A 13,119-nucleotide genomic window follows, 5' to 3' on the forward strand; every position below is an offset into this window, starting at 1 on the left:
CAAAAAAAAAAAAAAAATATATATATTGCAATAAGCGTATATTGATTGGTTTGCGCTAAAGTTATAGCGTTTACAAAATAGGTTATTGATTTATGCCAGCTTTATTTTATTTTTTTTTTTTACTAGTAATGGCGGCGATCTGCGATTTTTATCAGGACTGACATTGCTGCGGACAGATCGGACACTTTGACACTTTTTTAAACCATTGACATTTATACAGCGATCAGTGCTATAAATCGCCACTGATTACTGTATAAATGGCACTGGCAGGGAAGGGGTTAACACTAGGGGGCGATCAAGGGGGTTATGTGTGTTCCCTGACTGTGTTCTAACTGGGGAGGGGGGAAATGGGACTGACTGGGGGAGGAGACCGATCGGTGTTTCTATATACTAGGAACACACGATCGGTCTCCTCTCCCCCCTGACAGAACATGGATTTGTGTTTTTACACTCACAGATCCACGTTCTGCTCTGTCAGGAGCGATCGGGTGCCCGGCAGGCTTATTATACGGTTACTGGTGATGACAAGAGTGCAAGAAAGTCATAGGGCACAAAATATAGGAGCTGACCGGCTGGTTTTTGGCGGGATCAATGGGTATTTTTTTGCACGTATCAAACAAAACACTTTCAGTTGTATATTCAACAGATCAAAAGGGATGAAATGTGAGATGATCGCTCCTAGGGTTTATGTATATGGTAGATAAAAGTCACACTTTCCCCCACAATAAGGACTTTCTCATACTGTAAAATCATCAAAAACTTACTCAAGCTGGCACACTGGCACACTGGCACGAGGTAAAGAAATAAAACCAAAGAAGATCCAGAAATCATCATGCCGGCTTTTCATACAGATATCAGAAGATCCTGGAGGGAAAAACAAAAGCAGAACGTCATTGACATGGATTGAGGAAAACGCAGAAATTTCGGTCGGGATCACACGAAGGAGAACTGCGGGAGGGCTTTACCACTCCAACAGCTGTTCCCGGCTGCCTGTAGGGGGCAGTGTGGTGCGCGATGAAGTGAATCACGCTGCTCCCCTTCTTTTTTTTTTTAACTAACTTTAATTTGACGTGTACAAAAACCATACACTTCAATTGCAGCAATGTATGGCAGCGCTATAGTTGGCACATGCCATTGAGTATTACAGTGTAACAATGCGTTGTTACATTGTAGCTACTATTTCATTCATCTGTAGATCAAAAGATGTGACCTGTAAACTGCAGAGATCATCATCACAGCACTACCTGCCTGGAGTTTGCATGTTCTCCCTGTGCCTGTGTGGGTTTCCTTCGGGTACTCCGGTTTCCTCCCACACTACAAAGACATGCTGGGAGGTTCATTGGCTCCTGTCTAAATTGGCCCCTAGAATGTGTATGTATGAATGTGAGTTAAGGACCTTAGATTGTAAGCTCCCTGAGGACAGGGACTGATGTGAATGTACAATATATATGTAAAGCACTGCGTAACTTGTTGGCACTATATAAGTAGCTGTAATATATAAAAAAACCTTCAAAGGAAAAAAAATAATAATTATATATACTTAAACGTTTTATTTAAAAGGTTGCATGGAAATCAAACAAAACAGAAAATAAATCCCCGCCATCCAGGCACTAAACATTAGAGATTTCAATCTCACAGGTGAAGGGATTCTTCCAATCACCAACAACAACAAACGCGGTGCAAACCTTTTTCCGTTCTCACACAAAGCCTCTTCATTGGTAACCCCTCTGCGTGTTGTGTGTGTTGTTGTTGTTTTGTGTTTTTTTTTTTTTTTTTTTTTTTTTTTTTACACTTCCACAGTCCAATGCCAACTGCAAACTCTCACTCCAGTCCGGATTTATTTATAGCACCTGCTGGAGGTCACTAGTGGACCACAAAATCTGGTCCGGAACCAACATTGCCCAGGTGGCCCGGAAAACCTGGACCCGGATTCCATCTTAATTTCCTCCATATGAACGCATGTGAGGTGATACACAGCGTCCATCAATCACCTCTCCTTTCATAATATTACTATATATATATATCATTTCATTGGAACAAATTCATAATTGTTTAATGTGTGTTAGGTTTCCCTTTATTACAAAGCTCTGCGGAATGGGTTGGAATAATAATAAGTGTTAAATAATAATAATAATATTAAAAAGATTATCCATTACTTTAAAAATCTCCAGAAATATATAATTGTTTTATGTTTGTTAGGTTTGCCTTTTATTACACAGCTCTGCGGAATACGCTGGAATTTTTTAAAACTGTAAATATTATTATTATTCATTTTATATGATGGGATGCAGTACCTCCACACTCACTCTAGATGTCGCTGGTGTACTGCTGACACATAGAATGACATTAGAGTTATGTAGATTTTGCCCATCAGAGGCCGGGGATCGTCCAATGAGAAGCTCCGGATTTTTATTAGAATAAATTGTAATGCCGGGTTGAGGGAGAATTATATTTGGCTTTTATTCCCTTCCGCACATTTTCCATGTTTTATCCCTTTAAAAACACTGCGAGCCGCCGGACAATAACGACCTGCCAGAAATCCAGAGCGCTCCTCATTTCCTCTCTACATCCAGAATGAATGTTCTTACTAAATGCAAAAAACATTCTATGATGATTGGATGAGGCGGGGGGGGGGGGGCGTAACATCACACATTCCACCCCATCCAATCAGAGAACACTTTGCAGTCAATGTGTGCCATGAAAAGTGCCCATGCTGAGCGGGCGACCTCCTAGGTTTAGAAAGCAGCAGGGCAGCCATAGAAGCAAATAGAGATCACTGTGGTGTAGTAGTGATGTAGTAGAGGTGTAGTAGTGATGTAGTAGAGGTGTAGTAGTGATTTATTAGTGATGTGGTCATAGACGTGCACAGGGGGGTCCACCTTTATCACTCTGCACGGTGCCGAATCCCCCTACTGCCCAGGCTTCCCCCTCCCCCGCCCTGCAGTGTGCTCAGTCCCCCCCCCCCCCCGGCTGCTGCGGGGGATGTTTTAGGATGGAGAGCAGGGGGAGGGGATAGTCAATATATCAATTACCGGCCCCTCCCTTTTCTACATGAATACACTCACTCACTGTGTTCAGTCATAACTGAAGCATAGTAAACTGTGTTTTCTAGGCTTCCGTTTGTGAATGAACTGTAAGCTGCTCAGCATAGAGCAATTGCTATTTATTCCCTGCCCCGGGCAGCTGTGGTAGCTATGAATGTGGTAGTGGCGCATAAGTGGTGTAGTAGAGGTGTAGTAGTGATGTAGTAGAAGTGTAGCAGTGATGTGGTAGCAGTGGTGCAGTAGTGGTATAGTAGTGTTGTAGAAGTGTAGTAGTGGTGCAGTAGAAGTGTAGTACGGGTGTAGTAGTGGTAGTAGGCGTGTAGTAGGGGTGTAGAAGGGGTGTAGTAGAAGTGTTGTAGGAGGTAAAAGTGTAGCAGTGATATGGAAGCAGTGTAGTAGTGGTGTAGTAGCTGTGTAGTAGGCGTGTAGTAGGGGTGTAGAAGGGGTGTAGTAGTGATGTAGTAGAAGTGTAGTACTGATGTAGTAGAAGTGTAGCAGTGATGTGGAAGCAATGTAGTAGTGGTGTAGCAGCTGAGTAGTAGGTGTGTAGTAGTGGTGTAGTAGAAGTGTTGTAGGGTGTAGTAGTGGTGTAGTAGGGGTTTAATAGTGGTGTAGTAGGTGTGTAGTAGAAGTGTAGTAGGGTGTAGTAGGGGTGTAGTAGTGGTTTAGTAGGGTTGTAGTAGTGGTGTATTAAGGGTTTAATAGTGGTATAGTAGGAGTGTAGTAGAAGTGTAGAAGGGTGTAGTATGGGTGTAGTAGTGGTGTAGTAGAAGTGTAGTAGGATATAGTAGTGGTGTAGTAGGGTGTAGTAGGGGTTTAGTAGAAGTGTAGTAGGATGTAGTAGTGGTGTAGTAGGGATTTAGTTGTGGTGTAGTTGAAGTGTAGTAGGGGTGTAGTAGAAAGTAGTATTGGTGTAGTAGGGTATAGTAGGGTTGTAGTAGTGGTGTAGTAGGGGTTTAGTAGTGGTGTAGTAGGGTTGTAGTAGGGGTGTAGTAGTGATATAGTAGGGGTTTAGTAGGATGTAGTAGGGGGTGTAGTAGAAGTGTAGTAGGGGTGTAGTAGTGGTGTAGTAGAAGTGCAGTAGGATATAGTAGTGGTGTAGTAGTGGTGTAGTAGGGTGTAGTAGTGGTGTAGTAGGGGTTTAGTAGGATGTAGTAGTGGTGTAGTAGGGATGTAGTAGGGGTGTAATAGTGGTGTAGTAGTGGTGTAGTAGGGGTGTAGTAGTGGTGTAGTAGAAGTGTAGTAGTGGTGCCCCCTACAGTGATTTCCAGCTTCTAGAGGGATCCCAGAGGTATGCTATATACTGTACCGAGTTACATTGGTCCAAGCTGGATATATGTAAAAATTGCCATAACTAGAATTGAAGTCCAGGAACAAAGAGAATGTTTATACCCCTCCCCCCATACACTATATATACTACCTGCTTGATCTAGGAGGTCTTAAAGCAGAAGATCCCCCCATCTCTAATAATTCCGGGGTACTAGAGGTGTGACCTCTTTGCCTCTTCTGGGCCTTTGGGCTTTAACTCTACTAATGGGTCGATTCATTCCCAATCTGCACCGCACTCTGCATGGGTCCGGCTCCTCGCTTCAAGTTCAGACTCAACGTTTTTAGTTTATTTATTTATTCTTTAATGTAGAGATGTGTGAGAGACATAATAAACAGACACCTCCTCATAGCATACAATCCGTGTTCAATGTATGAAGCACAACAAAAACTTTGTGCTGTGTTGCAAAACAGTGAGACAAACACAAAGAAGAAGAATTTGTAATGAAAAGACGAGGCGATTTTATTCAGCCAGTCAGCACAGCGATGTGTTTGCCGAGTCATCACTTTCCTCTTCTGTATTTCTGTGTAATATTCTATTCACACGTTCCTAGAAATCTTACTAAGAACACAGCGAGGGGAAGTGGGATGTTTAGACATAACGAGAGAGCCAGGATCTATATATTTATTAACAAAACAACTTCCAGCTAAAAAAAATATAAAATTGTATTGAATACTTACTGCAGTTTTCCCTACCTGGCACATATCCATGGCGGTGTACACGTGGTAGTAGGCTGCCATGTTGGCACCCAGAAAGAAAAATGAAATGAAACATATTCCTAACCATAATTAACTCCTTCCTCCCCTCAAGCTATATTTTTCCACTGATTTCTTTACTTTTATTTTTTTTCCACTAATATTTTTTATTTCTATTATTTTTTTTTAAGTTTATATTTTGTTTTGTTTTTTATTTGTTTAGTTTCATTTTTTTTTTCAGTGTCACATTATAAAGTGAGTAAAATTTGAAACGTAAATGTTTTTTTATTGGGATTTTATGTGGTGGACCAACACAAAGTGACACATAAATGTGAAGTGGAAGGAAAATGATAAATGGTTTTCAACATTTTTTACAAATAAATATGTGAAAAGTGTGTGCGTGTGTGTGTGTGTGTGTGTGTGGGGGGGGGGCATTTGTATCCAGCCCCCTTTACTCTGATACCCCTAACTAACATCTAGTGGAACCAACTGCCTTCAGAAGTCACCTAATTAGTAAATAAAGTCCACCTGTGTGTAATTTAATCTCAGTATAAATACAGCTGTTCTGTGAAGCCCTCAAAGGTTTATTGGAGAGCATCATGAAGGCCAAGGAACACACCAGACAGGTCAGGGATAAAGTTGTGGAGAAGTATAAAGCAGGGTTAGGTTATAAAATTATCTCCCAAGCTTTGAACATCTCACGGAGCTCTGTTCAATCCATCATCCGAAAATGGAAAGAGTATGGCACAACTGCAAACCTACCAAGACATGGCCGTCCACCTAAACTGACCAGCCGGGCAAGGAGAGCATTCATCAGAGAAGAGCCAAGAGGTCCATGGTAACTCTGGAGGAGCTGCAGAGATCCACAGCTCAGGTGGGAGAATCTGTCCACAGGACAACTATTAGTCATGTTCTCCACAAATCTGCCCTTTATGGAAGAGTGACAAGAAGAAAGACATTGGTGAAAGAAAGTCATAAGAAGTCCTGTTTGTAGTTTGTGAGAAGCCATGTGGGGGACACAGCAAACATGTGGAAGAAGGTGCTCTGGACAGATGAGACCAAAATTCAACTTTTAGGCCTAAAAAGCGAAACGCTATGTGCGGCGGAAAACTAACACTGCACATCACCCTGAACACACCATCCCCACCATGAAACATGGTGGTGGCAGCATCATGTGGTGGGGATGCTTTTCTTCAGCAGGCACAGGGAAGCTGGTCAGAGTTGATGGGAAGATGGATGGAGCCAAATACAGGACAATCTCAGAAGAAAACCTGTTAGTGTCTGCAAAAGACTTGAGACTGGGGCGGAGGTTCACCTTCCAGCAGGACAACGACCCAAAACATACAGCCAGAGCTACCTGAAAGCCTAACAACAAACTATGTACAATATTTGCAAAATTTACAAAATGGGGAGCATGGAAAAGCAGGGGAAAACTGGAATCAGGAACAAGAGGGAGCAGGTACAAGGCAGCAGGGTTCAGGGTACAGGGCGGGAGCAAGAACCGGATCAATCGCAAAAGATCTCGGCAGCAGCAAAACACTAGAGCAAGCGGTACTAGGATGAAAGGGGCTCAAATACCCTCCCAGCAGCCAGCGTTGTGTGTAAACTGATTACTGGGATCTGCTGGCTGCCGGTAGACACCTGGTGGTGGACATCAGAACTACAACCTTCTGCTCTGGGAAGCACAGCGCCACCAGCAGGTGATCCAGGTCTTTACAATCGGCTTGCCAATAGCACACTATAGCCGTATCGTTTATTTAAAATTTTTGCATACATGGTTATGCTGTCAATGGCGAGCTAAAATTGATAATTCTTTTTATATTAAATTGTGCACATACAACACAACGCGTTCGAATTTACCGTTAATGTTTTTGAACAGCCAACTGGATCTGTAGTTTCGGTAATGATCCCTGCCCAGACTTAGTTGCCCCGAGACTTACTATGTCCCTCTGAAGTGCGCAATCTCAACATGCCTCGGTGGTGGGATGAATGAACTCCTGGAGTTGCGTCATCCCGGCCTGACCAATTAAAACTGACAAAGCCCCCCAAGCCCAGAAGAAGTCGGGGATAAGATGTTGGCATCGGTGAGGGAGCCTAAGGACCTTGCTGGAAGGGGGGGGGGGGGCAGTTTTGGGTTTAGTTTTGTTTTATTGTAAATGGCATGCCACTGTTATTTATTTTCCCTTTATTCATGGACTTCCTCATATGGTAGCTGCATTTGTTATGGACTTTCATCACGGGGTTCAGGCAGTTTGCCAACAATCTATTGTTTATAAGAGAATTGTTAGAGCCGGTTTTACATCCTTCCCCTTTCTATGAGACGAGACCGGTGATAGCGCGCCGCCAGAGGGATTGGCAGGAAAATATAAATACTTGGGAATGCATTGTCTTTTCTTGTTTGGAATTAAACTTTACCTAACAGACCAAAAGAAACCTTAGATGACAACAGTCATGGGAATAGGTAACCGATGACACCCATTCTTCGTTTAAGGGAAGTTCCCAGAGCTGTTCTGAGTGAAACTTTCTGCTGGAGTAGGACCTTCACCACAGACTCATCCCCCGGCCTGTGTCCATTCCCCGGCCTGTGTCCATTCCCTGCTTATCTCCATTCCCCGGCCTGTGTCCATTCCCCGGCCTGTGTCCATCCCCCGGCCTGTGTCCATTCCCTGCTTATCTCCATTCCCCGGCCTGTGTCCATTCCTCTGCTTGTCTCCATTCCCTGCTTATCTCCATTCCCCTGCTTATCTCCATTCTCCCACTTGTCTCCATTCCCTGCTTATCTCCATTCTCCCACTTGTCTCCATTCCCCTGCTTATCTCCATTCCCCTGCTTATCTCCATTCCCCTTATCTCCATTCCCCTGCTTATCTCCATTCTCCCACTTGTCTCCATTCCCTGCTTATCTCCATTCTCCCACTTGTCTCCATTCCCCTGCTTATCTCCATTCCCCTGCTTATCTCCATTCCCCTTATCTCCATTCCCCTGCTTATCTCCATTCTCCCACTTGTCTCCATTCCCTGCTTATCTCCATTCCCCTGCTTATCTCCATTCTCCTCCCTGTATCCATTCTCCCTCCTATCTCCATTCCCCTGCTTATCTCCATTCTCCTGCTTATCTCCATTCTCCTGCTTATCTCCATTCCTCTGCTTATTTCCATTCCCTTGCCTATATCCATTCTCCTGCGTATCTCCATTTTCCTGTCAATGGCTGAGTCATCCCTGAAGGAAACAGACACAGGCTTGTGCAGAATGAAAATAATAGTTTTCTTTCAATTTGTTACTTATATAAATTCATTTAGTTAAGTTCGCTTTATTCATTTTCGGAAATTAGTTTAATTTATTCGAGTTTGAGTCAATTAAAATTTTCCGAATTCGAAATTCCATTCGAAATTCGAATTCCAGAAGATGGTTATATTCTTTCTATTGTATTCTATTCTATTTTTTTTTCTATTCTGTTTTATTCTATTCTATTTTACTTTCTATTCTAATCTATTCTTTTTTTATTCTATTCAAATTTTAATGTATTCTATTCGAATTTCGGAAGAAGGTTATATTGTTCTATTTTATGCTATTCAATTGTTTTTTTTCTATTTTTTTTTTCTAATCTATTCTTTTCTACTCTGTTTTAATTCAAATTTATTCGAAATTTGAAATTTCAGAAGATATTGTTTCTATTGTATTTTATTCTATTCTTTTTTTTATGCTAGTCTATTCCTTTATTTTCTACTCTATTTTATTCTGTTCTTTTACTTTCTATTATATTTTGTTCTGCTTTACTCTATTCTTTTCTATTCCATTCTTTTCTACTCTATTTTAATTCAAATTTGTTCTATTTCAAATTTGAAATTTCAGAAGATATCCTTTCCATTGTATTCTATTCTATTCCATTATTTTATGCTAGTCCATTCCTTTATTTTCTACTCTATTTTTTTCTGTCCTTTTACTTTCTATTATATTTTGTTCTGTTTTACAAAATTCTTTTCTATTCTATTCTTTTCTACTCTATTTTAAGTCAAACTTATTCTATTTGAAATTTCAGAAGATATCCTTTCTATTGTATTGTATTCTATTTTTTTATGCTAGTCTATTCCTTTATTTTCTACTCTATTTTATTCTTTTCTTTTACTTTCTATTATATTTTGTTCTGTTTTACAAAATTCTTTTCTGCTCTATTTTAATTCAAACGTATTCTATTCAAAATTTGAAATTTCAGAAGATATCCTTTCTATTGTATTGTATTCTATTTTTTTAATGCTAGTCTATTCCTTTATTTTCTACTCTATTTTATTCTGTTCTTATACTTTCTATTATATTTTGTTCTGTTTTACTCTATTCTTTTCTATTCTATTCTTTTCTACTCTATTTTAATTCAAACTTATTCTATTTGAAATTTGAAATTTCAGAATATATCCTTTCTATTGTATTGTATTCTATTTTTTTATGCTAGTCTATTCCTTTATTTTCTACTCTATTTTATTCTGTTCTTTTACTTTCTATTATATTTTGTTCTGTTTTACTCTGTTCTTTTCTATACTATTCTTTTCTACTCTATTTTAATTCAAATTTATTCGAAATTTGAAATTTCAGAAGATATCCTTTCTATTGTATTCTATTCTTTTTTATATTCTAGTCTATTCCTTTATTTTCTACTCTATTTTATTCTGTTCTTTTACTTTCTATTATATTTTGTTCTGTTTTACTCTATTCTTTTCTAATCTATTTAAATTCAAATGTATTCTATTTGAAATTTGAAATATCAGAAGATATCCTTTCTATTGTATTCTATTATTTTTTATGCTAGTCTATCCCTTTATTTTCTACTCTAATTTATTCTGTTCTTTTACTTTCTATTATATTTTGTTCTGTTTTACTCTATTCTTTTCTATTCTATTCTTTTCTACTCTATTTTAATTCAAATTTATTTGAAATGTAAAATTTCAGAATATATCCTTTCTATTGTATTGTATTCTATTCTTTTTTTTTATGCTAGTCTATTTCTTTATTTTCTACTCTCTTTTATTCTGTTCTTTTACTTTCTATTATATTTTGTTCTGTTTTACTCTGCTCTTTTCTATTCTATTCTTTTATTTTCTATTCTATTCCTTCATTTTCGATTCAATTTTTTTTTTCCAATTCTTTTATTTTCTATTATTCTATTATAGTCTTTTCTATTCTATTCCTTTAATTTTTATTCTATTTTATTCTGTTCTGGAATTCAGATTTCAGTTTACTTCGAGCGAAGTAATAAACATCGGTGAGAGATGAGGTGTGATGGACGGCAGACGCTGTGTTTTGGCACATAAATCGGGTTAATGTGTCACCAGATGGAATTTAGGCGTCCAGCTGTAGAATGGACCGCGCTTCTCATTAGGGGAAATTAGGGGAAGTGACTTCTGTGTACTAAGCTAGGACTCATATCTCTGGAGAGGTTGTTGTATTTTAGTGCCTAAGTACTCGGTTTAAGTTACGTACCAATCGGTATGCAATTGCACTGTGTGTTGGCAGATTGTATGCAGATTGTAAGCTAACAGATCTTCCAGACAGAGATCTGTGTGTGTGGTGGCTCAGCAGACCAGTCTGCGGACAAACTGTTGGGTGGTGGCAGGCTATCGTTTATTGTGTGTCTGGTGTGTGGGTGTGGGGACAGTGGGAAGAGTGATTAACACTGGGGTTCAAGCTTGCAGGATAGCTGGAGGAACCCTAGAAGTGTATAGTAATTGCTAGACTGCTCCCCAACCCTTAGAGTGCACCAGATTGTATGTAAGATTTGTATCTGCCTGTGTGTGGTCAGCTAGCTGGATTGGAGTGGAGTCTCCCTCTAGTGGTGGCCAAAGGTAGTGCAGGCTGTGAAAATACTACAGCCAGTCTTACATGCGCAGTAGAAGTTCCCCCTTATTCCCTTAGTTCCTCATATACCCCGGTCACGGAACGCACGTCGCGGTTAGTTAGTCGCCGTGGGCGTGCGAATCCGTGACAGATTGGTTGACGCCAAACAGGACTCTGATGTGATGGGGAGCTTTTGATGTGAAGTGGGGACTCTGATGTGATGTGGGGGCTTCAGATGAGAAATAGGGGGGGGCTGTTATGTGATGGGGAGCTTTTGATGTAAAGGTGGGGACTTTGATGTGTAGATAATGTAATCTGTAATATAAGGGGGGCTCTGATGTGAAGGGGGGCTGTGATAGGGAGCTTTTGATGTGAAGGGGGGACTCTGACGTGAGGGGCGGCTTCTGATGTGAAGGGGGGCTGTGATTTGATAGGGAGCTTTGGATGTAAAGGGGAACTCTGATGTGAAAAGGGGACACTGTAATGTAAGGGGGGCTCTGATGTGATGGGGGCTTCTGATGTGAAGGGGGGGCTGTGATAAGAAGGGGGGGACTCCAATTGGATGGGGGTCTTCTGATGTGATGGGGAGCTTTTGATGTAAAGGTGGGGACTTTGATGTGAAGATAATGTAATCTGTAATATAAGGGTTGCTCTGATGTGAAGGGGGAGCTGTGATAGGGAGCTTTTGACGTGAAGGGGGGACTCTGTCATGAGGAGGGGACTCTGTTATGTAAGGGGAGGCCTCTGATGTGATGGGCAGCTTCTGATGTGGAGGGGGGCTGTGATTTGATAGGGAGCTTTTGATGTAAAGGGGAACTCTGACGTGAAGAGGGGACACTGTAATGTAAAGGGGGCTCTGATATAAAGGGGGACTCTGATGTGAATGGGGGTCTCTGATAAGAACGGGGGACTCTAATTGGATGGGGGTCTTCTGATGTAAAAGGGGGGCTGTGATGTGATGGGGAGATTTTGATGTAAAGGTATGGATGTTGATGTGAAGAGAATGTAATCTGTAATATAAGGGGGGCTCTGATGTTATAGGCGGCTTCTAATGTGAAGGGGGGCTGTGATTTGATAGGGAGATTTTTATGTGAAGGGGGGACTCTGACGTGAAGAGGAGACACTGTAATGTAAGGGGGCTCTGATGTGATGGGGGGCTTCTGATGTGAAGGGGGGCTGTGATTTGATAGGGAGATTTTTATGTGAAGGGGGACTCTGACGTGAAGAGGAGACACTGTAATGTAAGGGGGCTCTGATGTGATGGGGGGCTTCTGATGTGAAGGGGGGTCTCTGCAAAAAGAGGGACTCTAATGGGATGGGGAGTCTTTTAATGTGAAAGGGGGCTCTGATGTGATGTGGGGGCTTCAGTTGAGCATCAAGGGCCTATGATGTGATGGGGGGCTGTGATGTGATGGGGGGCTGTGATGTGATGGGGGGGCTTCTGATGTGAAAGCAGGTCTCTGATAAGAAGGGGGCCTCTAATGGTATGGGGGTCTTCTGATGTGATGGGGGGCTTCTGATGTAAAGGGGGTTATCTTATAAGAAAGGGGGTACTCTAATGGGATGGGGATCTTCTGATGAGAAATAGGGGTCTATGATGTGAAGGGGGAACTATGATTTGAAGAGGGGACTATGATATGAAGGGGAGGGCTGTGATGGGGAGCTTCTGATGTGAAGGGGGGCCTTTGATGAGAAGGGGGGGCTCTGATGTGAATGGGGGCTGTCATGTGAAGGGGCAACTCTGATATGTAAGGGGGCTCTGATGAGAAATGGGGACTATGATGTGAAGGGGGAACTCTGAAGTCAAGGGAAGGGCTGTGGTGTGGAGCTTTTGATGTGAAGAGGGGGGATCTGATGTGAAGGGGAGACTCGGTTATGTAAGGGGGGCTATTTTTCTGGCCCACAATTATTTGTAAAATATGCGATGTGGCCCTCGTACTGCAAAGTGTGGAGACCCCTGTTCTAGACCAGAGAGGTCTATGAGCCAATCATGGCCCTTTTTGTGCAATCAGTCTGACAAAGTAAACTTGCTTACAGGAGACAGGGCTGACAATGCTGCTTGGGATTTCAGTGCAGTAGAGGAGCTGTGCCCAGGCAGGGAGGTCCGAGCTCACTGGATTTTTGGCAGATTAGCAAACATGTTTCTGTACTTGCAGTTTTTTTTAAAGGAAGAAACATGGGGAAATATACAGAGATTTACTGAATATGTTTTTTTTTTTTTCTTTAGGT

At 41.3% G+C, this 13,119-nt stretch overlaps 1 protein-coding gene across 4 annotated transcripts in view; it reads right to left on the bottom strand.

Annotated features, from left to right (window-relative positions):
- Positions 1-13,119, bottom strand: part of LOC141113685 (uncharacterized) — a 46,270-nt gene that overhangs the window by 13,452 nt on the left and 19,699 nt on the right. For all 4 annotated transcript variants that reach the window (XM_073606946.1, XM_073606945.1, XM_073606948.1 and 1 more), the window contains one exon: positions 765-864. In XM_073606946.1, coding sequence (XP_073463047.1) covers positions 765-834 — 70 coding nt within the window. In that variant the 5' untranslated portion in view covers positions 835-864. The remainder of the gene's footprint in view (positions 1-764; positions 865-13,119) is intronic.

Source organism: Aquarana catesbeiana, linkage group LG12 (genome assembly GCF_042186555.1).
Source record: "Aquarana catesbeiana isolate 2022-GZ linkage group LG12, ASM4218655v1, whole genome shotgun sequence".
Classification (NCBI taxonomy): Eukaryota; Metazoa; Chordata; class Amphibia; order Anura; family Ranidae; genus Aquarana; species Aquarana catesbeiana.